The following is a 24149-nucleotide window of genomic DNA, read 5'->3' as shown; positions in this document are numbered from 1 at the left end:
TGAAAGGAGACCTAGGGTAAGTGTGACAGGAACCTGGGGTAAGTGTGGTAGGAGACCTGAGGTAAAAGCGACATCAGACCTGGGGTGAATGTGACAGGAGACCTGGGGTAAATACGACAAGAGACCTGTGGTAAATGCACAGGACATCTGGGGTAAGTGTGACAGGATTCCTGTGGTAAATGGGACAGGAGCCCTGGGTAGGTGTGATAGGAGACCTGAGGTAAAAGTGACATCAAGGCTGTGGTGAATGTGACAGGAGATCTGCGATAAGTGTGACAGGAGACATGGGGTAATATGACAGGAGACCTGAGGTAAAAGTGACATCAGACCTGGGGTGAATGTGACAGGAGACCTGCGGTAAGTATGAGAGGAACCTTGGGTAAGTGTGAAGGAGCCCTGAGGTAAAAGGGTAGTACACCTGGGATGTGGTGACAGGAGACCTGAAATAAATTTGAGAGGACACCTGGGGTAAATATGACAGGAAATCTGAGGTAAATGTGAAAGGAGACCTGGGGTAATTGTGACAGGAGACCTGGGGTAAAGGTGACATGAGACTGGTGGTAAATGTGAAATGAGACCTGTGCTAAATGTGACATGAGACCTGGGTGAGTGGACAGGAGACCGAGGTATCTGTGACAGGAACCTGGGGTAAGTGTGACAGGAGATCTGGGGTAAACGTGAGAGGACGCCTGGGAGAAGTGTGACAGGAGGCCTGGGTTAAGTGTGATAGGAAACTGATGTGATAGGAGGCTTGGGGTAAGTGTGACAGCAGACCTGGGGTGAGGTGACAGGGGACTCAAGGTAAGTGTGACAGGAGATCTGAGGTAAATGTGACAGGATGCCTGGGATAAGTGTGACAGAAAACCTGGGGTAAGTGTGACAGGAGACCTGGGGTAAGCACGACAGGAACCTGGGGAGAATGTGATAGAAGATCTGGGGTAAGTCAGCCGCTAAGCAGGCATGGAGCGAGTAATCCGTTGGATGGGGAAGGAAGCACAGTCAGATGAGAACCGGGAACTGGGTGCTAAAGAGAGTCAGGGAGATGTGACCATGTCCCAACCTGGAGGAGAAGGGAGAGGCCGGAAAAGGGGTTCGAAGCGGTGCCGTTCTCACACGCTTTGACGATTGGCGTCAACGGGACCCAAGAGACGCTAGGCGAGCCCAGCACAGTTAAACAATGCACTCCGTTAACCAGAGATTTACCTACTGTAATCTAGCGACATTACCTCACTAGATCTTTATAGATAAGCTTTGTTGTTTCCAGATATGGATTAAGCACATCTTCATACTGACAAAGGGCTCCGCCAAGGCAAAGATGTTTGAAAAGACAAAACAGGAACTCTTCTCTATCGGCTTGGCTAAATATTTCATATTTTTCTGAGTCTTCCACTAGCAAAACCTATGGAAAATGATAAAATTCATCTTAATCTAACATGATTTAAGGCTCTAATTTTTGTTTTCGAAAGTTTCCATTTATGAACTTGCAAATAATCCTAGGCCTCTGTTACCAACCAATCCTGAACAACCAGAAAGAGTAAAATCGGTGAGACCTGCACGCATTTTCCCTCCATGTCACCATTAGGCACTGATGCTCAGTTAAAGGAGTAAATCTAATCTTCTCCTCTTCCCCTTTATACCTTGGTTCGAATTTGTATCTTTAGTAATGGTTTTAGCACTACTGCAATTTTAGTGCTGAGTCACCTTAAATCTTATTTGGAAACAAGGGACCATAAATAAATGGAGAAACTTCTCCATCCCGGAAGGTCTGTAGCCTTTGCTTCAGTCTGGAAGCTGGCCCTCATTCTCTAAGCCCTACCCCTGCACTTCTGGGTGACCACTTTCCTTACCACCCCTGCCCCGGCCCACCCCCATTACTCCATTTTGAACTATTCAGGTGAGTGGACCATCATAACCACCTCTTTTCCTGCTGTCCCCTAATAATATCATCCTACACATCACCCATCTATACCGACTCTTGCTCTCTGGAGACTTCACCACCTCTTTCAGAAAACAGCACGACAGGGTCGGACGTGGGAGGGTTTCTTATACCATTGGCCATTCCACACAACTGATTAACTCGATTGCGGTAGATACGAACAAGGTGACGAATGTAAACCATAACACACATTTCTTTTATTGAGTTGTTTATACTCCACCTGCTTGTAAAAAGAATGTGAAGTAGCTAACAGTAAAATACGGACACGGTACGAAACGTAAAAGGCAAAAACCTGTAACCAAGAAACAAAGTGGGAAAGAAAATACATACAACAAGGAGTCGGAATGCTGTGAAAATTGTACATAACACTAACACTACCAAACAGGTAAGGGAGGGAAATAGGAGTTCTACAAAATCACTGTCTAGTAGCAAGAAGTGCACTTAAATTAGGAAACCTGATCAAGCTTCAGATTTACCCCAATCTCAAATGAATATTCATCACAAGGTCAGCATAAAAGAGGCACTTAAAATAAACTCTGTGGTGTTGCCAGTGTGCAGGTTACTTACGATGAGTTTATGAAAGCCAAAGTCACACGCAGTAAAAGGTGAGGGGAAGTGGTTTACGGTTTATTACTCCCTGGGTGTGCCACACATACGTCTTGGCCCATCTCCCCTCCCTGCCTGCCTCTCTCCTTCTCTCTCTCTCTCTCTCTCTCTGAGGAAATGATGTGATATTGAAGCCTGAGTTTGTACCTACCTAAAGATCTGGCTTAACACAAGAGCGACTAAAGCTCTCAGGAACAACGAATGAACGCATTCCTCGCATGAGCACTCTGGTTACTGAACTGATTAGGCTGCGCAGTGTAAAAATGACAGAAATGAAAATATTTGGGGAATAAATGTGGAAGCGGGACCCACCTGCGGCTGATCTCCCCGTGTGCTTCCACACGGGGCCCTCAGGGAGGAGGTGTGCAATGTGGTTAAGGAGCCAGACTTGTGAGCCGCCTGCGGAAGGTGGTTATCGGTAGGCCTCAGTGAGGCGGTGTGACGGGCTCGGTCCTGCTGCATGGCGGAGGGCCCTTTTCAGTTCAGGCTAAGGCTGGAGGTTATTTATTGATTTATTTTTTCAGCCAGAAAGCAACCAAGTTAACACCTTGCTTGTCGCCACAGGGCGACAGAAAAACAGTGTGGGTACTTCCTGAATTCAAGGGCTACGCACGGAAGTAAAGAAGACCAGCAGCAGAGGGGAGCCTGGGGGGGCTCAGGCGGTCGAGTGTCCGACTTCAGCTCAGGTCATGATCTCACGGTCCGTGAGTTTGAGCCCCGCGTCGGGCTCTGAGCTGTCAGCACACAGCTCAGAGCCTGGAACCTGCTTCAGATTCTGCGTCTCCCACTCTCTCTGCCCCTCTGCCACTCATGCTCCCTCTCCCTCTCTCTCAAAAATGAGTAAATTCTAAAAAAAAATTAAAAAAAGAAAACCAGACGACAAGCAGCAGAGCAGAGAAGGCGCATCCGTCTCTCGAAAAGTCCGTTGCCAATGCTCTCAGTATAAGTGAGGGTGAGCTCTCTGAAATTAGGGGACAGGGCCTTGTGATAGAGAGGTACATGTGCCAGCAGAGATCGGGGACAGATAAGAAGAGCTGACATAGTGCCCCAAAAGGAAGAAGACCCAGACTAGACTAGACACTTTGTAGAGGTTAATTTCCAGTCTTTGGTAAGGAAGAGTAGAAATTATCAGATCCCCAAGGTACGGTGCTTATCTTGTGTTATACATACCACCTAACTACAGAGCAACTATATATAGTCTCCTCAGTTGTGTTTGGACATCCTCAATGAGTAATTTGATTGTCTTCTTCAACTAAGGGTTCTTTGAGGTGTTCTGTTGGTGTAGAAGAACGCAGAGACTGGCTGGATGCCTCCCCGGTCTCCTACAGACAAGATGTCTATGTCCAGAATGGTGTGTCAGGGGCTTCCCTAGGTCATTCCCATCTGGATTTACAATAAATTCAACTTATACATCTCCTTATTCAACTTACACATAGCGACATCTCCTAAATGTAGAATAATAGTAATTAGTGGCTAGTCATTACTATTACTGAAAGCTTACTAAATACTAGGCATTGGGCTAAACACTTTAAGTGCATTATCTCACATAATTTTTTTTTTTTTTTTTTTTGAGAGAGAGAGACAAAGTCGAGTGGGAGAGGGGCAGACAGATGGAGACAGAGAATCTCAAGCAGGCTCCGAGCTGTCAGCACAGAGCTCGAATCCATGAACTGTGAGATCATGACCTTAACCGACTGAGCAACACGGGGCCCCTCACGTGATTCTTGCATCATTCTTATTTTATAGATGAAAAAAATGAGGCTAAGTACCACAGTTATTAAGTGGCTGAGCCTGTATTTGAATCTATGTCTATTTGATACCAAAGCTTTGTGTTTTTTTTTTTTAATAATCTCTACACCCAATGTGGGGCTTGAACTCATAATCCTGAGATCAAGAGTTGCCTGCTCCATCGACTGAGCCAGCCAGGAGCCCCTGAAGGCCCTAATTTTTTTTTAATGTTTATTTATTTTTGAGAGAGAGAAAGACAGAGTGCAAGCAGGGGAGGGGCAGAGAGACAGGGAGACACAGAATCTGAGCTGTCAGCACAGACACTGGCGCGGGGCTCGAACTCCCGGACCACGAGATCAAGACCTGAGCTGAAGTCAGCAGCTTAACCGACTGAGCCACCCAGGCGCCCCTGAAAGCCCTAATTTTTGTCCATTTGGTAAATAGTTTATCTCCATAATTTAATGATAATAAGGGGCGCCTGGGTGGCTCAGTCAATTGAGTGTCCGATTCTTGATTTCGGCTCAGGTCATGATCTTGATTTTGGATTAGGTCATGAGATGGGGCCCTGTGTTGGGTTCTGTGCTGAACATGGAGCCTGCTTGAGATGCTCTCTCTCTCCCTCTGCCTCTCTCCCAGTTGCTCTTGCTCTCTCTATAAATAAAATAATGATGATAATAATGCATTTCATTTTAACATGTCACACTTTTTAAAAAGTATATTTAAATGCTCTCTCAACTCATATCTCAACAGTTTCAACAAGATAGAATGGGAATTTTAATCTCTATGTTGTACAGATAAGATCTTGGGGCTCAAGATATTGAATGATATGCTTAGTTACTATCTTATAAATAATAACTCAGGAATTAACTAAATAATCTATGTCTTCTGATTCAATATACCTCTTGCTAAAAAAAAAATTAGTTAATTGAATGATTTTTTAAAAAGTTTATTTATTTTGAGAGAGAGAGAGAGAGAGAGAGAGAGAGAGAGAGAGAGAGAGAGAGAAAGGGAGGGATGGGGGCAGGTGGGAGAGAGAGAATCCCAAGTAGGTTCCAGACAGTCAGTGTGGAGCTCGATGTGGGGCTCGAACCCACAAACCACAAGCTCATGACCTGAGTCGAAACCAAGAGTTGGACGCTTAACTGAGCCACCTAGGCGCCCCTAAAATGGCTTTTTTGATCTCAGCTGTGAGACAGAACGATTCTTTTACAACAGGGATATTTTTAAATAGTCATTTGATATGTTAAGAGCCCCATATCGAAGAAAAATAGCCATGAGTTAAGCAGGTCAGGGCTTCTCGGCCTTAGCACTAGTGAAATTTTGGGGCAGAGAACTCTGTTGTGGGGGGCTGTCCTGCCCACAGCATGATGTTTAGCAACATCTCTGGCCTCTATGCATGACTGTTAGTAGCATCTGGTTGAGAACTACTGAAATACAGATAGTTCAGTTGATAGTAAAAGTCCCATCCAAGAAAAAATCTACCAATGTAACTGATATTACTGATCATTAATAATTGATAAAAGGTATTTTAGGTATTTTACATAGGTAAAAGTTTTTGACATTAAGCATTTCCTGAAATAAAATTCTATTATGAAATTTTAAAAATCTATACTTACTTTTCGTAATTCATCAGATATAGGAAAGGGATCACAAAAAGAATCTAAACACTTAATGATATGTCCATCATCGCGTACAATATCTTCATCATATAACCGATGAAAAAATGACATTGAAAGCTGTGTACAAGGAACATTTGTGGCTTCAATTTTTTTCACTTCAGATCCTGAAAAATTTTTTATAGAATATAAACTTATTATTCTCAATTATTTCCAAAACAAGTATTACAATGCAGGGATTCTAAGTAGTCAAATAGGGCATATATTTTGGTATATTTAAAGGACACATTAGGGATCTTATTAAATTCTTAGTTTGCTCTTTGTTCATTTTTATTAATCACTAAAAGTCTGTAACAAAATTTCACCATTTCAGCCCTAGAGTATGTAAATTAGAAAATGTCTGAAAATGAAATCATTTTTCGTGTAGTAGGGGATTCTTACATCAGTTTTAATCCACATATCAGAATCGCCTATAAAAGCATTGGAACTGCTTTGTGTGACTTTGGATTTATATTGTGCTCAATGCTTTATAATTTGTATTACAAAAACTTTAATTAATGTTAAATAATGGCTGTTTGTAAAGTCCTGAGGATGTCTTGAAATTTCTTCTCTCCAATAAGCAATTTCTCCCTTGTGATCTCATTTACGGTGTTTATGACCCAAAACCAGCTTTTCCAAGTCAAGGTAAGTTTCAAACCAGGCCCTAATCAAGTTATGACAAGTTTGGAATTAGAGAAATTTGTGACCATGATGTTTTGTCTATTTTCGTCTTGTAGCTCGAGTTTTTCCCCGCATACCTTCCCCACCCCAAACTTACTTCCTAAATGTGTCCTTTAGGAATGGATTTTCCATTACTAGAGGTTCTTCTCAATTACAGAAAGACACAAAGACTAAAATGAATATTTATTATTGCCTCAGTTTCTTTCCATTTCTCTCTCATGCACTCATATCCACACACACATTCAGATATAAAGAGGTGGTGGTCTTCTTTGTTCAAAGTTCTCCCTAGAATAGCACACCGAGGTGTGGGGGCCTGTGCTGTGACCTCTCCCTGATACGCTTGTTCGGTATTTACGCCGGAAGCAGCTCGAGCTTGAGATGAGTGAGGCTGGTGATGATCTGCGCTTTTCCTTCTGGTTGCCCACCTGGAGTCCTGCGAGCACCTGCCACTTGTTCTGGGCTCGAGCTGGCCTTGTGTGGACGCGCAGTGGGCGTCTGGAGACAGGAACTGTGTATGCTTCAGTAATTTCGAAAACTACACTTCTAGGAAAAGCTCCTTTTGTTTCAGGGGAAAAAATCCTGTGGGGGATTAAAGGGACAAGAGACCACAGAAAGTGACAGAAGAGTTGTGAGCACTGCAAGAACAAAGAACTAGAGCAGTATAGAGCCAGACGGTCTTCAAAGACGGGTTGGCGGCCACAGGATGAGGGACTGACACTGGGCAACGTGCCATTCTTTAAAAAAAAGTTTTTTTAAATGTTTCTTCATTTTTGAAAGACAGAGACCGAGCACAAGCAGGGGTGGGGCGGGGAGAGAGGGGGACACAGAATCTGAAGCAGGTTCCAGGCTCCGAGCTGTCAGCACAGAGCCCAATGCGGGGCTCGAACCCACGAACCATGAGATCGTGACCTGAACCAAAGTCAGATGCTCTACTGACTGAGCCACCCAGGCCCCCCAGCAACATGCCATCCTAATAAACGACTCTAGCTCTGATTTAGGGAGTGGCAGGAGGGTTGGGTTGGTAAGATAAGGTAATTAAATTCAAACCATGTACTCCGAGGCATAGAAATAGCATTTGCAAGGGACTGGACTGTGTTCCTCCAAAATTAATATATTGAAATACCACAATGTAATGGTATTTCGAGATGGGGCCTTTGAGAAGTAATTAGGGTTAGATGAGGTCATGGGTGGGGTTAGGACTTCTGTCAAATCAATTCTGAAAGGACACAATTCAGTCCAAAGCATTCTGCCCCTGGTACCCACACCCCCAATTCATGTCCTTCTCACATGCAAAACGTGTTTATTCTATCCTAACAGCCCCAAAAGTCTTAGCTCATTCCTGCATCAATGCTAAAATCTAAAGTCCAAAATCTCACCTACATATCACCTAAATCAGATACAGGTAAGAGGGAGGTACACCTCATCCTGGGGCAAAATTCCTCTCCATCTGTGACCCTGTGAATCCAGACAAGTGACATGCTTCCAAATACAATGGTGAGACAGGCAGAGGAGAGACATCTTCATTCCAAAAGGGAGAAACAGAAAACAAGGGGTGATGGTCCCAAGCAAGCCTAAACCTGGCAAGGCAAATTTCATTAGACTTTAAGCCTCAAGGATAATCATCTTTGGTTCAATGCTCTGTCTTCCAGACCCGCTGGGGCGGTGGCCCAGCCTCTGAGGTTCTCCCGCAAAAGGCACGGTGTGTTCCTGAAACCGAGGGTGGCCCCGATGATCTCTGAACTGCCTTTTAGTCCTTCTTCTCTTCTCCTGCAGAACGGCCATGTGTCAGCCAAATGGCTCTATCGTCTGGTCCTGTGGGACCTAAGAGGTCTGACAGCCTTCATTTTGTCTTGTTTCTGTCCCCTTTAGTTCAAACCGGCAGTGTCTTTGCCAGTACAGTCCCCAGTGTGACTCTGGCTTCTGTGGAAATGGCTGATTAAGTCCATGAATTACACACATGCTCTCTTTATCAAATGGTTGCCCAGCCATATTTGTTCTCTTCAAAAGGATCTTTCCCATTTTTTACGATATGAAAAGGCTGAGAATTTGCCAAATCTTCAAGCTCTGGTTCCTTAACGAATCCTTCTTCAATCTGTCTCTTTCCTTTCCTACTTTATTACAAACGTTTGGGAAGAACCAAGCTGCTCCTACAATAGTTTGTTTAGACACGTCCCAGCTAAATATATAATTTCATCACTTGCGAATTCTACCTTCCCCAAAACACCAGAACATAGTTCAGCCAAGTTCTCAGGCATTTTATGGAGTGTCTTTCCTCCACTTTCTGATAACAAGGTCCTCATTTCTGTGTGAGACCTCACTAGAATCAAGCTTAACATCCGTGTATCTGGGCTAGCATGCACCTCAAAACTCTTCCACCAACACCCGTGATGCAGTTTCACAGCCACTTCTAACCTTTTTAGGCATGTTACAGAAACATTCCACTTCTCGGGACCAAAATCTGTCAGTCTGCTTCGGCGGCTATCACAGAATACCAGACCGGGTGGTTTAAACAACAGACGTTTATGTCTCACAGTTCTGCAGGCCGGGAAGCCCAAAAACCAAGGCGCCAGCTGATTTGGCTCCCGGTAAAGGCTCTCTTCCTGACTTGCAGACGGCTGCCTTCTTGGCTGTCGGCACATGGCAGAGAGCTCTGGGATCTCTTTCTCTTGATGTAAGGGCATTCATCCCATCAGAAGGGCTGCTTGAGATGTAGTCTAAACCTAATTAGCTCCCAAAGGCCTCATCTTTAAAAAAAATTTTTTTTTAAATATGTACTTAGTTTTGAGAGGGAGAGACACAGAGTGCAAGCAGGGGAGGGGTAGAGAGAGAGGGAGACACAGAATCTGGAGCAGGCTGCAGGCTCCGAGCTGTGAGCACAGAGCCCGACACGGGGCTCAAACCCACAAACCGCGAGATCATGACTTGAGCCGAAGTTGGACGCTCAACCGACTGAGTCACCCAGGCGCCCCAGGCCTCATCTTCAGATACAGTAACACTGGGGGTTAAAGCTTCAACATAAGAACTTGGCGGGGGGCGGGGGGCCACAATTGAGTCCATAGCACATGCTATCTGTTAGGCAGAAAATATGGTAAAATCATGTCTCCACCATTTATAAGACATGTGATGCACTGCTATGATCACATACAAAGTTAAGAATGTATTTTTTCCCCTTGATATCAGCATAATACACAGGTGTCTATTTACTTGGTGTCCAAATTGGTGTTTTCTGACAACTTCATTAATGCTGAAATGGCAGAGACAGGATAGTGTAGTGGTCAAGACCTTGAATTCTGGAGTCCGGCCAGCTGTGCAAAACTGCAAATTATTTAGCTCATGAATCTGACTCTTCATTTGGGACATAGGTATAATAATACCTCTCTGAGTTGGTCTGAGAATTAAAGGAGGTAATGGGGGCATGTGGATGGCTCAGTCAAGCATACCGCTTTGGCTCAGGTCATGATTTCGTGGCTTGTGAGTTCAAGCCCCACATCAGGCTTGCTGCTGTCGGCGCAGAGCCCCTTCGGATCCTCTGTTCCTCTCTCTTTGCCGTCTTTCTTGCGCTCTCTCAAAGATGAATTGAGAAAAAAAAAAGCCATTTAAAGGATGTAATGAATATACTGCCCTTAACTAAGCACATAGGAAGCATCCATTATATGTCACCCAAAAAAGGGCACAGTGTGTCTGTATGAGGAGGGCTGCAGCATCTGGGAGACAGGGACCGTGGCAGAAAGCCCTGGCAGTCCAGGCCCAGGTGAGGGCAGCAGTGAGGGGGATCCTTCACCACACTCTTTACCACTGGTTCACTTGCTACAAGAATGTCTTTTCTCTCATTTTCAAAAGCTGTTTATTTTAACAGCTGGCCCTCAGAGGAAAATTGGAGAAGTCGGCTGATACATCAGAAACAGAAAAGCTGGTAGGAGATACAAAACAAGCTAATGGAAGAGTACAGCAATCCCCTAGAAACTTCTACTTCTGAAGTAGAGTGCTACCTCTTTTGCCCAATTTTTCAGAGTACTTCTAATTGATTCTGCCAGGCACATGTGGAATTTTAGAACCTCTCTTTTTGCAATGCGTTTTTTAAAAATCAGAAAAAAGTCAGTACTGTTTGTCAGTACGGGGGAAGACTGAACTTTTCTCAACGAACGTTATTTTTGTAAAAGAACTGACTGAAGTTACTGTAAAAGTTTCATAAACTCTTTGCTACGTGCCTGTGATTATTTCCTTCTGAAGACTTTGAACCTGTAAGTACATTTGCTCAGAGAGTCAGTCTAACTCTGAAAGTATTCTGAAGATCACCCTGTACCAGCTTTTTGCTCTATAAATTTTACAGTGGTTTTTAGCCAAAAGCAATAAAATGTGACCTACTAATTCTAACGTCACAAATCTCGTTCTTGAGTAATACTTTCGGCAAAGTCATTTTTGTGTAAGACTACTAGAATTCCATGAACATGCAATGTAGGAATTTACCAAAACCCCATCTAATTTAAAATCCACTTACATTTTTCTTAAGCACAAACCCACATTATTAACCAGATTTTCCTCCTAAGCGGAAGAATGACTGGTTCTATTGTTAAGACACTTCAAACTAACATTTAAAATATAGTGGTCATGTTTTTGTTTTCAAAACACTCTTCTACTAACTCTCTGGTTTACTCCTTAACCTGAGAGTTATTTAAGAGATCTGAGTGCTATTGTTTGGGTAATTTTGCTTAAAGATTCCTACCTATGTTTCAAGGTACTATGAAATTATTACATAGATAAAATTTTCTTTTTGAGATTTTAAGACTCTCTTCCATGACTTTGTATGTTATTTTATGAACATTCCATGAATGGCCACTTCCTCGGTCAGAAATCCGCTGCCCCGCCCTGAATGCTTTTGCTCAAACACCCTCACATCAGCAGAACTCTACCTGACACTCTCCTCCTTTTGCTCCTACTGCTATGGTAGCACATTATTGCACTATTTTTTTTTTAATGTTTTTATTTTTGAGAGAGACAGAGAGAGAACACGTGTGCGAGTGGCAGAGGGGTAGAGAGAGGGAGACAGAATCTGAAGCAGACTCCGTGCTGTCAGCGCAAAGCCAGATGTGGGGCTCGAACCCACATCCTGTGAGATCATGACCTGAGCTGAAGTCGAACGCTCACCCGACTCAGCCTCCCCAGGCACCCCTCGCGCTATTTTTTTTTTTTTTTACATATCAACCAGTTTCTTGAGCATCATTTTCTGGTGTTCACCTCACTGTTCCCTGCATCGAGCAGAGTCCATGGGAGACACACAATAAATACTTTCCCAATGAATGAAAAGAGAACTGGTGCTCCTGTGCCGTGCCAGGACAGGCGCAGTGGGCCCCCAGGAGAAAGACGCAGGGCAGGCCTGGCACAGCTCATCACGTTTGACCTTGACGTTATCAAACGGGTGAGTCATTATTCACAATGTGTATTTTAATAATGAAAATTCCAAAGGCAAAATTTTGTTATAATAAAATCATCATCTGAAAAGATAAAAATATGTTTTACTTACCTAATGTAATCCATTGTCCAGAAGAATCTGAAAGTAACTTCAAATTAGGAATAACATTTGGGTCTTTAAAAAAAGCCTAAAATACAAATTTGAGGGGAATAAGTTAGAAACTGTATTACAAACAATATCAAGAATTAATTTCTAAAACAACTGTAGTAAACCCTCACTTGATCGGGGAAGGACAATTTTATTTTATTTTTATTATTTTTTTAATGTCTATTTTTGAGAGAGAGAGAGAGAGCGCGAGAGAGCGTGAGCAGGGGAGGGGCAGAGAGAGGGCGACACAGAATCTGAAGCTGGTTCCAGGTTCCGAGATGTCAGCACAGAGACTGACGCGGGGCTCGAACTCACGAACCGTGAGATCATGACCTGAACCAACGTTGGACGCTCAACGGACTGAGCCACCCAGGCGCCCCTCATGAGTATTTGTGATCTAAGGGTAGTAAGAACACCCTGAACAGATGTAAGCAAAGAAAGAGCTTAAATCAGTCCTATGTTGTACCATGATTCCGGCAGCAGCGTGGAAAATGAGCTGAAGGGTTAGTAAGAGAATAGGGAGAAGGGAAGGTACTGCCGTAATCCAGGAAGATCTGATGTTCACATCAGTCAAGGTGATAGCAAGGGGGAGGCAGAGAAGTGCATGGACTCAACGACCGTTTGGGAGGACAAAGGACAAAGGGCGAGGGAGGAACCACAGACGATGCATGAGAAACTGGACAGAACGGATGTCATTTCATGAGAAAGGGAACGGTGAAGAGGACCAGGTGTGCAGGGTGAAGATTAGTATGTTCCGCAAGGATCTCTGAATACCTACAGCATGACACACACAAGTTCCTGTGCCACGGAGTTTACATTCTAGTGGTGGAAGATAAACACTTCACAGGTATCATCTATGCCCAATCACAAAAAAGAAAAAAATATTTTCCCCAAAACTACTCCTCAGGAAAAAAAAAAAAAAAAAAAGCAAGTTGATAACTTTATAAATTCAAGCTAAAGAGTGTTTGTGCAATTATCTTTATTTAACATTTTATTTTCTTTTAAAGTTTATTTCAGCTATTTTGAGAGAAAGAGAGAGCATGGGAGGGGCAGAGAAAGGACAGAGAGAATCCCAAGCACGTTCTGCACCGTGTGCACGGAGCCCAAAGTGGGGCTCAAACCTACGAACGGTGAGATCATGACCCAACCTGAAATCAAGAGTCAGAAGCTTAACTGAGTGGCCCAAGTGCCCCACAATCATCTTAATTTCTATAATATACACTTTGAAAAGAAATATAAGCTGGAGTTAACCTCAGTTAATACTGATTTTGAATGCCTTTTAGATGTCTTCTGCAAAAATCAGTACAAGGAGAAATTTAATTCAGATTTAGTAATTATCCCTGGGGGGAGGGAGTATCAACTTACAATTACATTTTATATGCCATTATAAATGGAAGCAGGCTAAGTGACCTGCAGTGAAGTGACCTAGAGCCAATGGAAATAAGTCTTCATAAAGGCCCCTCACATAAAGCAACACGAGAATCATTATGCTGTTGGGGTTAATTATGCACCGAAAGAATAATAATAATAATTTAAAAAAAGCCCTGTCCTAATATATGCACATGGTATTTTGGGTATGTTATAGAATTTCCAGTGGGGCATTAGAAGGAATTCTCTGTATCTCAACTTTAGGAAAGCTGATGTGCTTTGGGAAAATATTACATGATTCCCAAACAAGTTACAGGATAACAAAGATACGAATATCAAAATGCATGTAAAGATTAAACTTACTTGTTTCAGAAAATGTGAGCGTTAAAAAAGTATTTCTAAATTGATATATTATTTTCTATAACATAGAATGTTAAATGTACGTCTATTCTATGCCACACATGAAATCTAGCAGATTGCTGGTTTCTGATCCAGTATCCATTCCCTTCTTCTTCCTTAAGGAATCCAATTTTATTTGGGATGGCAATGTGCTCAGCTAAAAGTCTGCACCGCCTAGTCTCTGTGTTATGAGGTCATGAGGCGTGAGCAGAGATGTTGGCAGACCTTTAGAAAGCTCTATAAATTGCTTCTTTCCCCCCTTATCCTTAGTCCCGTGGTGAGGATGCCAACACTGCATACTGAGCCCAGAGCTCTCTCTTGACAAAGCAAGATCTCAGATTCAACAATCTAGGATCCCACCTCTTGCATGCACTTCAAGTTCAACATGCCTAAAGATGAACTCATTTTCCTTCTTCTTTTGCATTTTCTAGGGCTTTAACGGCATCATCTACCACTCCAGTCAACCAACTCGGACATTCGCTCATCCTACACTCCCCTTCTGCCTTATTCTCAATATCTTATTAGTCCTGGAGTACTGCCTTTCTCCGAAACGTCCGTCCAGGCCTCCTGGTGCTGCTGCCCTAATTCAGGGTGTCCTATGACAGCGGTTTTGTCTGGTGTCACTGATTCCAGACTCAGTCCTAACAATCTATGCTCCACATTTCTGCCAGGGTGACCTCGGTAGTTTAAAGTTTACGATCTTCTCGAAAAACTTTCAGTGACTCTTCAGGAGCTAGATAAAGCCCAAACTCTTCTGGGAGGCACACAAGGTGCAAAATATGGTCCCACCCGTCTAACATCCCCCGACTTTGTCTACCTGACAAACTCCTGCTCACGTTTCAGTGCCCATCTCAAGTGGCTGGCCTTTTGTAAACCTCCTCTGACCCCTCGGCCAAAAAAAAAAAAAAAAACCACCGAACAAACAAAAAAAAGGCGGGAAGTTCCCCGCATCAAGCCAGGCGGGCGCGTGCAGTTCTGCGCGAAGCCCCGGCCCAGCCCCCCGCCCGGCCGGCCGGCCGCAGGCAGGTACGAGGAGGACCGTCACCCCGCGGCGGCCCTCCATCAGCGGCCGCGGGGCCGCAGGACGCACAGTGTCACAGACCGCAGTCGTCAACGCCGTCCAGCTGGCGAGGGAAAAACCGGATTTCAAATAACGTGACTGAATTTTAAGGAATGCACCAGAACTTGTTCTCTTCTGTGTCCCCCTCTTTCCAAGCTGCCCCTTCCAGCAGGTCACTGCGGAGAGCCGGCCGGCCGAGTGCTCCCCCCGGAACCCCCTGTGTGCACGTGCGGGGGAGCAGTCACAGGAGCGCTCTGACTCCGGGAGCCCACTGAAGTACCCAGAAGTCCTCTGAAGCCAAGTCGGGGTACACGGAGGACCCCGCGGCGGGGCAGCGGGGACGGGGTGGTGGGCGGCCGGGGCACTGGGAGACCGCAGGGACGCGGGTGGCGGGGCACCGGGGGAGGCCAGGGCACGGGGACGGGGCCGGGACACCGGGGGGGGGGGGGGCCGGGGCGCTCGGGGGGCCCGCAGGGACACGGGGGGGGGGGCGGCGGGGGGGGGGGGGGGGGGGGGGGGGCGGGGACACCCGGGTGTGGGCCGGAACGCCGGGGACCGTAGGGACAAGTCCCGGCTGGCGCGCGTCCCCACGCCGCCGCGCACGCAGACCCCAGGCCGGGCGGGGCCGCAGCTCAGTCGGCGGACGCCCGGGCGCCTCTCCGTCCCGCGCACCAACCATGACGAAGTCGTCCTTGCGATAGGCCTGGAACGTCTGGTCGAAGCCGAACGCCTGAGCCGCGACTCTGCCCAGCATGGACCTGCGGCGGGGGCGGGAGGAAGGTCAGCGCGGGCCCGGCGGCAGGGCGCGCTCGCGGCCGGCCCGCCCCGCCCTCGCCCTCTCACCACTGGCGGAGCCGGCTGGTGGTCTCCTGGGTGCTCAGACACTGGAAGGTTCTCTGAGGCAGGAATCTGAAGTAGTAGCTGCCCAAATCCCTCGGCTCCCCGGCCGCCATCGCGCTCCTCACTCGGCTTTAGTGCGTACCGTTTCCATGGAGACGCGGAGGAGGGGGGGTCAGCCCGGCGCTGCGGGGGCGCGGCTACGCGGTTCTTCCGGGGAAGGAAGCCAGGCTCGTGGCGGGGGCGGGGCGAAGTGAGGCGTTGGTTGGGGAGGAGCCACGCGAGTAGTCAAGTCTGTGATTGGGTCGGGGCTCTGCGGTTGGTGGGAGCGGGGCGAGGTGGGGCGGGGAAGGGGCCACGCGGAGGAGGCCCGGAACCAGGCACGGCGGGGAGGCCAGTCTCGCGGCGGGGGCGGGGCGAAGTGGGACAGCGGCGGAGCTGAGCGGAGGAGTACAGGCTCTGTTCGGCGGAGGGACTATACGGTTGCTGGGGGCCAAGAGTCCAGGCTCACGGCGGGTGCGGGGCGGGTGCGGGGTCAAGCGAAGGAGGCAGGGGGCGGGGCTAAGTGAGGTGGGGGCGGGGCCACTCCGAGGGGGCGGGATGGAGCGGAGTCGCGTAGGGGAGGCTGGGGACGGGGCTAGGTGGGGTGGAGGCGGAGCCGCGCGCAGGGGGCGGGGACATGCTGCCGGCTGGAGGGACAGGGAAGGGGACCCGTCTCTGCCGTCCGCATCCCTGGGGAAAGGGGTGGCGCCCAGAGGAAGTGCAGGTGCGTGCGTACGGCAGTTGACCCCTAATCCTAATTCCTCAGCACAGGTTAATTTCCTAATCTCAAACTTGCTAGCTTGGATTTATGGTTATCTAAGTTTCATGACTCAAACATTTATGAAGACATTATTTTCAATTAATTAGGCTTCTTTTGGAAGACACATGTCTATATGACTACTTGGAAAACTATTCTCTCTTACCATCTGCTTTTTATTTTTACATCCGAAGGCTAAAAGATTTTCTTTATAGAAACATACTTTTAAATTTTTATTATATTTTTAATATCTTTTTAAAAAATTTATGTATTTTGAGAGAGCGAGTTAGCAGGGGAGGGGCAGATGGAGAGAGGGACAGAGGATCCGAAGCAGACTCTGTGCTGATGGCAAGCTGGATGTGGAGTTCGAACTCACAAACCAGGGGATCATGACCTGAGCTTAAATCAGATGCTCAACTGAGCCACCCAGGCACCCTGAAAGACTCAGATTTAACATGATAAATGTCTAATGAAGAAAGTAGAATAATAAAAACCAAAAGATTAAACTAAAATATGCTAAAAATAGAATTTAAAAGATAAGTATTTTGTGTACAGTTTTCCTGAAAAGTACTTTATTGAGTAACATTAAGTATTAGGAGTGGGAACGTGACACTCCTAATTTAAAGTTTCCTTAGTTTTTACGTTTGGCAACATAGGCGATCAATTTTCTTTGAATAAATATACTGACATTTCGTTGCACTCACAAAACATCAAGTTTGAATTGGCGTGCCAGAATGTATTTTTATTTATTTTTAATGTTTATTTATTTTGAGAGAGAGAGAGGGAGAGTGCGAGTAGGGGAGGGGCAGAGAGAGAGAGGGAGAGAGAGATCCCAAGTAGGCTCCACAGTATCAGTGCCGTATCAGTGCAGCCCAGTATGAAGCTTGAACTCATGAAGCGTGAGATCATGATCTGAGCCGAAATCAAGAGTTGGACCCTTATGGGGCGCCTGGGTGGCGCAGTCGGTTAAGCGTCCGACTTCAACCAGGGTCACGATCTCACGGTCCGTGAGTTCGAGCCCCGCGTCGGGCTCTGGGCTGATGGCTCAGAGCCTGGAGCCTGTTTCCGATTCTGTGTCTCCCTCTCTCTCTGCCCCTCGCCCGTTCATGCTCTGTCTCTGTCCCAAAAATAAATAAACGTTGAAAAAAAAAAAATTTAAGAGTTGGACCCTTAACCGACTGAGGCATACGGGTGCCCCTTTTCATTATTAAAAAAAATTTTTTTTAAGACGTACTTTTAAGTAATCTCTACATCCTACAAGGGGCTCAAACTTACAACCTCAAGATCTAGAGTCTTAACGCTTTACCATCTGAGCCAGCCAGGTGCCCCAGAGCACATACTTCCTATATTCTGGTGAAAACTAACTTTTGTGTCTATAGTTTTCATTGTTTTGTTTCATCTAATAGCAGTGAACCTGGATTTGCAATGGCTCAACCTAATGGTTTTTCAACTTTAGGAGGATGTGGAAGCAATATGCATTTAGTAGAAACTGTACTTGGAATTTTGATTTTTGATCTTTTCCTGGGCTAGCAGTGTGTGCTCTGATCCTCTTATGCTGCTGGGCAGAGGCTGCACCCGCAGCTATATCAGCCCCATAATCATGAGGGTAAAACACCCATAGACTCACAACCATTCTGTGCACATGCAACCACTCCGTTTTTCACTTTCAGTACAGTGTTCAATGAGTTGTATGAGATATTCAAGAGTTTATTATAAAGTAGGCTTTGTGTTGGATGCTTTTGCCCAATTGTAGGCTAATGTGTGTTCTGAGCATGGTTTAGATATGCTAGCCCAAGCTATGAGATTCGGTAGGTTACATGGTTTTTGTTTGTTTGTTTGTTTGTTTGTTTGTTTGTTTGTTTGTTGAGGCAGAGAGAGAGAGCTGGGGAGGGACAGAGGGAAGAGAAGAGAGAATCCCAGGCAGGCTGCACACCCAGCAAGGAACCCAAATTAGGGCTCAATCACAGGAACCTGAGGTCGTGACCTGAGCCAAAATCAAGAGTCCGATGTTCAACCGACTAAGCCACCCAGGCACCCCGGGGTTAAGAGCATTAAATGTATTTTTGACTCATGGTATTTTCAATTTACCATGGGTCTAATGGGATGTAATCCTGTTGCGAGTTGAGGAAGATATGCTCTATTTTTCATTGTTGATTAGTTTTCTGTCACATCACTATGCCACAGCTGATCCTTTTGGGTTGTGTACAGTTTGAGGCTGTGCTGAAAGCAGCTTTGGACATTTTGGAGCATGGCTTTTGATGAATTCACAGTTATTTCTTTTGGAAATATACACAGCATGGTAAGTGTTCAGTCATTGGGTATTAGTAGGTGTTGTTTTACTAGATACTGCCAAATCTTGTGAAGTATATGGGGCACCTAGGTGGCTCAGTCGGTTGAGCCTCCGACTTCGGCTCAGATCATGATCTCACGGTTCGTGAGTTCGAGCCCCGCATCGGGCTCTGTGCCGACAGCTCAGAGCCTGGAGCCTGCTTCGGATTCTGTGTCTCCCTCTCTCTCTGACCCTCCCCTGTTCATGCTCTGTCTGTCTCTGTCTCAAAAATAAATAAACATTAAAAAAAAAAAGTATATCAATTTATACTCCAACAAGCTTACATGAAATTTCCAGTTGTTCCACATTCTTGCCAATACATGGTATCATCAGTTTTTTTTTTTAATTTTAGGCTTTCTGATGAAGTTATATTTTTAATTGTGATTTTTAATTTGCATTTCCTTGATAGTTGTCAAGCAATTTTTATATGTGTTTTGGCCATTCGGGTATCTTCTTTAGTGAAGTGCCACTTTAAGTGTTTGTCCCTGAAGAGTTGTATATTTAGTTTTGGAAAATGATTATTTACCCTGGATACAAGTCCATGCTAAATACATGCATTGCAAATATTTTCCTTTTTTTTTTAAATTTATTGATTTGTTTTGAGAGAGAGAGGACTCGAGTAGGGGAGGGGAGAGAGAGAGAGAGAGAGAGAGAGAGGGAGGGAGAGAGAGGATCCCAAGCAGGCTCCACGCTGTCAGCACAAAGCCTACCATGGGGCTCAAATCCACGAACACTGAGATCATGACCTGAGCCAAGATCAAGAGTCAGACGCTCAATCAAGTGAGTCATGCAGGTGCCCCATAATTATTTTCCTTTTTGTGTATAGATTGCTTGTAGCTTTGATACTCACAAATTCTTAATTTTAATAAAGTCCAATTAATTTTCTTTTTTGTACCATTTTTTTCAAAAAAAATTTTTTTTAATGTTTATCTTTGAGAGGGAGAGTGTGTGTGTGAGAGAGAGAGAGACAGAACTTGAGCAGGGGAGGAGCAGAGAGAGAGGGAGATATAGAATCTGAAGCAGGTTCCAGGCTCTGAGCTGTCAGCACAGAGCCTGATGAGGGGCTCAAACCGATGAACGGTGAGATCATGACCTAAACTGAAGTTGGATGCTTAACTGACTGAATCACCCAGGTGCCCCTCAAAAAAAATTTTCAAGTAGGCTCCACACCCAGCATGGAGCCCAACACAAGGCTTGAACTCATGACTCTGAGATCATGACCTAAGCTGAGATCAAGAGTCAGATGCTTAACTGACTTAGCCACCCACGTGCCCCTCAATATATTTTTTTAAAGCTCATTTAATTTTTTCCATATGTTTTCCCAATCTTACATATATTTTTGTTAAGTTTTTATTTAAATTCCAGCTAGTTAGCCTACGGTGTGATATTAGTTTCAGGTGTACAATATAGTGATTCGACACTTACATATAGCACCCCAGTGATCGTCACAAGTACATGCTGTAATCCCCGTCACCTGTTTCCCTCTGATGACCATCAATGTGTCGTCTATAGTTAAGAGTCAGGTTCTTGGTTTGCCTCTCTCTCTCCCTCTTTTTTCCCCCAATGATCATTTGTTTTGTTTCTTAAATTCCACATATGAGTGAAATCATATGTGGCATTTGTCTTTCTTTGACTTATTTCACTTAGAATAATACTCTCTAGCTCCATCCATGTCATGGCAAATGTCAAGATTTCCTTCTGTTTATTTTTTTAAATTAATTTATTTTGAAAGCGTGCATGCTAGCAGGGTAGGGGCAGAGAAAGGGACAGAGAGAGAATCTCATGCAGGATCCATGCTGTCAGCGCAGAGCCCAATTCGAGTCTTGATCCCATGAACTGTGAGATCATGACCTGGGCCAAAATCAAGAGTCAGATGCTTAACTGACTGAGCCACCCAGGCCCCCCTTCTTACGTTTTTACACTCCTCATATACAGGTCCCAAATCTGTTGTTTCCCCAGACCCAGGATTAGGGTTTGGTTTTACAGCTAGAGGGTTTTACATACCATCCAGGTCTCATCTGAATACAGCTCAAAAATGAGTAGGAAAAACACAGCATCCATGAAATCGGGCAGGAAAAAAAAAAAAAAAATAGAGTCAGGCCACTGAACGCTTTGAAGGCCAGGACAGGAAATATGGACATTGTTTGGAGGTGAGGTTAGAAGGGTAGGGAGAATACTTGATGGTAATTGAAGGACTAACATGATCAAAACTGCACTGAGGCAAATGGCTAAACATGTTGGGGGAGAAATCAAATCTCTACCTCATACTGTACAACGATTTCCAGGTGGATTAAAGATATATCTATATATGTATAATGAAACCTTAAAATTACTATCAAAATATATAAATATTTATAAAATCTTGGGGTTTTCCTTTAAAGCAGGATACCAGAGGAGTAACCTGGAGGCATTCTTTTTAAACATGGTAAGAAAGAAAGAGAAAGACTGACAGATTTAGATGAAAAGATCAGAAACACATGCACATGTAAAACACCATAATCAAAAAAGAAACTCAAATGATAGTTGGAAAAAATCTATTTGTAAATAAATCAGATAGATAAGGATTGCTATCCTGAATATATAAATGGCTCATAAAGGTGAGTTTGAAAATAGAAAATTGGGTAAAGTATTTGAACAACTAATGCCTGAAAGAAAAAAATAATAAGTAACGAAGCAAATGGGAAAAAAAAAAACCCAATATTTCTAATAATAATAGAAAAGTGTAAGTTAAAACAAGATGTCCTGCTTCTTCACTTACCGGCCTGGCGAAGTATGCTAGGCACTGTGGTTGCCGACCCCTAGCCTGCCCAGCCTCCTCCCTGCTAACAGGTTCATAGTGACATTTTCAGATTGGGTAGAGGTCCAACGTCCTCAGCCCCACTCCCTCATTTAGGGGTAAACATGAGGCCGGTTTCCGCTGTCAAAACAGAAGGTTAAGTCAGCTGGAAGCCTGCTGGGGAAGACTGTCCTCCCTGGACTCAGCGTTGCTGGCCATCCCATGAGATTTCTCTAGTATGTTCACGTCTAGTATGTTCCACTTGATGAAAACTCTTCACCACGACTTTGTCCATCAGCTCTGAACTCTACAGTCTACCTGCCTCGTATCTGGACAAGCAAATTCGAAGCAATCAGGATCCCGTCATTTTCACACCATCAGCCTCTGTGACCAGCCTCTGTGACTCGCCCCTGTCCGGCACCCTGCCAAACGCCAAACCTTCGCCTGGATTCTGTCCCCTCTACTTCCTCAAGGACCTCCATCCTGCATTTCTTTCTTTCTCTCTACTTGGTTCTACATGATCTTCTCCAGCTGATCATCCACACACATATCCACTGTTATCTCCCACCCTAAAAGCAAAGCAAGCAAAAACCCATAAAATCTTTTTTGGAGATTCCTGTCCCCTTCTGGCTGACCCCGGCGCTTGGCTTCCCTTCAGAGCAGAGCACCTGCTGGACTGGCCTGTAGTCACTGTCCTCGTTCAGACTTCTGTCTGCTAAGACTGCTTCTGTCAAGGTCATTCGTGACCGCCAAAGTTTTTAAATCTTACGGTCTCTTCTTCATTCTCCTCTTTCTCACCCTTTTAGGAATTGTGTAAAAGTTCCTCTCCTTATAAGGACATCGGTTCTTTTGGCTTAGAGCCTCACCCGTATGACTTCATTTAACTTGAATTACTTGCTTAAAGGCTTTATCTCCGAAAACAATCACGTTGGGGGTTGGGCTTTGACAAATGAATTTTGGAGGGGGACACACAATTTCAAACAAAACAGTTATCTTAGTTTTAAATACCCTCTACGTGCCAGTTTTTTTTTTTTTTAAGATTTTATTTTTAAGGAATCTGTACACCCAACGTGGGGCTCGAACTTACAATCCTGAGGTCAAGAGCTGTCTGCCCTGCTGACTGAGCTAGCCGGAGGCTCCCCGCGCCAATTGTTTTTAATCCCCGGCTCTGACCTGTGTCTGAAATCTCCAAATGCCCCCTTAACATCCCCCAGTGGATCTGAGGAACACCCCGTGTAACACGGCCCAAACAGGCGCCTCCCACTGCTGCCCTACCACTTTCTAGTGTTTTCGAGCCTATTCAACAGCCTCTCCATCTGTTTTGTAATTTCAGTCCCAAATATCAGAATTACCTTAGATTCTCACCTTCCCCTTATCTTCCACAGCGATCTACCAACGACTTTATCAACTCTATTTGTAAGACATATTCCCAACCTGTCCACTGCTCTCTCACACCCCAGTGCAGCCCTTCATTCTCTCACCTGGACCGTAAATCTTCTCCTGATTGACCTGATTCTACTTTGGCTTCATTATAATCCATTCTGACTTCGGCTGCGTGCCCTTGTTAAAGGATCTTGTCACCCATCTGCTTAAACAGAGGCCCAGGACTAAATGTGAAACCGAGGTAGACCCATGGTTTGAACTTCCCCAGAGATGATGCACGGAGGGCAAATGAACACATGAAAAGTGCTCAGCACCACCGGTCACTGGGAAGCTCCCCCTAAAACCTAGGCAGATCTTGTTCCTCTGCCCCAAACCAGCAAGCTCCCATCACGGCTCACGGGCACTAACCGGTGCTAACCGGTTCTCTGCCTGCTCTTCGTGATGGTCCATTCTCATAGCAGCTGCATGACCTTGTTGGATGACCCGGTCACTTCCCTGGCTAAAGCCCTTCCCTAAAGCCCTAACATAAGGGTGCGGGGTTCCGTGGAGAAAGGGCGGCCCTTCAACAGGTGCAGCCGGGACACGGGACAATCCGAACAAAGGGATTCAGCTACACCTTGCCCCATACGCAGAACTACCTCACAGTGGGGCTTGGCCCTAAATGTGAACCCACAATCACAAACTCCTGAAGGAAAACATGGGAGGAAATCTTGTTGCCTTGGGATAGGTAAAGATTTCTTAGATAAGACAGAAAAAGTGTGAACCTTAAAAAAATGGAGAAGTTGGACTTTAGTTCCACAAAACTGAACAAAAAACTTCTTGGTCTCAAAAGACATCACACAAAGACTTGTACTTGAGTGTTCATGGCATTTTTATCCATAACGGCTCCCAATAGGAAAGGCCATCCGTGTCCACCCGCTGGTAGACGCATCAGTTGTGGCCCGTCCCACAGCGAGTGGCCCTCGGCGGCAGCCATGCACCCCTAGGCAAGTGAAAGATGTGCCCAGCAAGGAAACCACATACTGAGTAGAGGGC

The 24149-nt window shown here is 45.3% G+C and overlaps 1 protein-coding gene and 2 long non-coding RNA genes across 3 annotated transcripts in view; 2 read left to right on the top strand and 1 right to left on the bottom strand.

Annotated features, from left to right (window-relative positions):
• Nucleotides 1-16214, bottom strand: part of CFAP300 (cilia and flagella associated protein 300) — a 23366-nt gene extending 7152 nt beyond the window's left edge. Inside the window, exons 1-5 of the mRNA XM_040460818.1 lie at nt 15834-16214; nt 15667-15748; nt 12128-12203; nt 5887-6053; nt 1227-1399 (exon numbers count right to left, since the gene is read on the bottom strand). Of these exons, the coding sequence (XP_040316752.1) occupies nt 1227-1399; nt 5887-6053; nt 12128-12203; nt 15667-15748; nt 15834-15943 (608 nt within the window). The 5' untranslated portion in view covers nt 15944-16214. The remainder of the gene's footprint in view (nt 1-1226; nt 1400-5886; nt 6054-12127; nt 12204-15666; nt 15749-15833) is intronic.
• Nucleotides 3028-5302, top strand: LOC121020804 (uncharacterized). The gene is made up of 2 exons (XR_005786292.1): nt 3028-3121; nt 5267-5302. It is a non-coding gene; the product is annotated as an uncharacterized LOC121020804 (long non-coding RNA).
• Nucleotides 16215-19161: 2947 nt separating the features above from the next.
• On the top strand, nt 19162-23827 carry LOC121020803 (uncharacterized). Its single transcript, XR_005786291.1, has 3 exons — nt 19162-19176; nt 20475-20478; nt 22771-23827. It is a non-coding gene; the product is annotated as an uncharacterized LOC121020803 (long non-coding RNA).
• The last annotated feature ends 322 nt before the right edge of the window (nt 23828-24149 follow it).

The sequence above is a fragment of the Herpailurus yagouaroundi genome, unplaced genomic scaffold (assembly GCF_014898765.1).
Source record: "Herpailurus yagouaroundi ecotype Mexico unplaced genomic scaffold, PumYag 251, whole genome shotgun sequence".
Classification (NCBI taxonomy): domain Eukaryota; kingdom Metazoa; phylum Chordata; class Mammalia; order Carnivora; family Felidae; genus Herpailurus; species Herpailurus yagouaroundi.
Note: the sequence above shows the minus strand (reverse complement) of the source record. Positions and strands in the feature narration are given on the sequence as shown.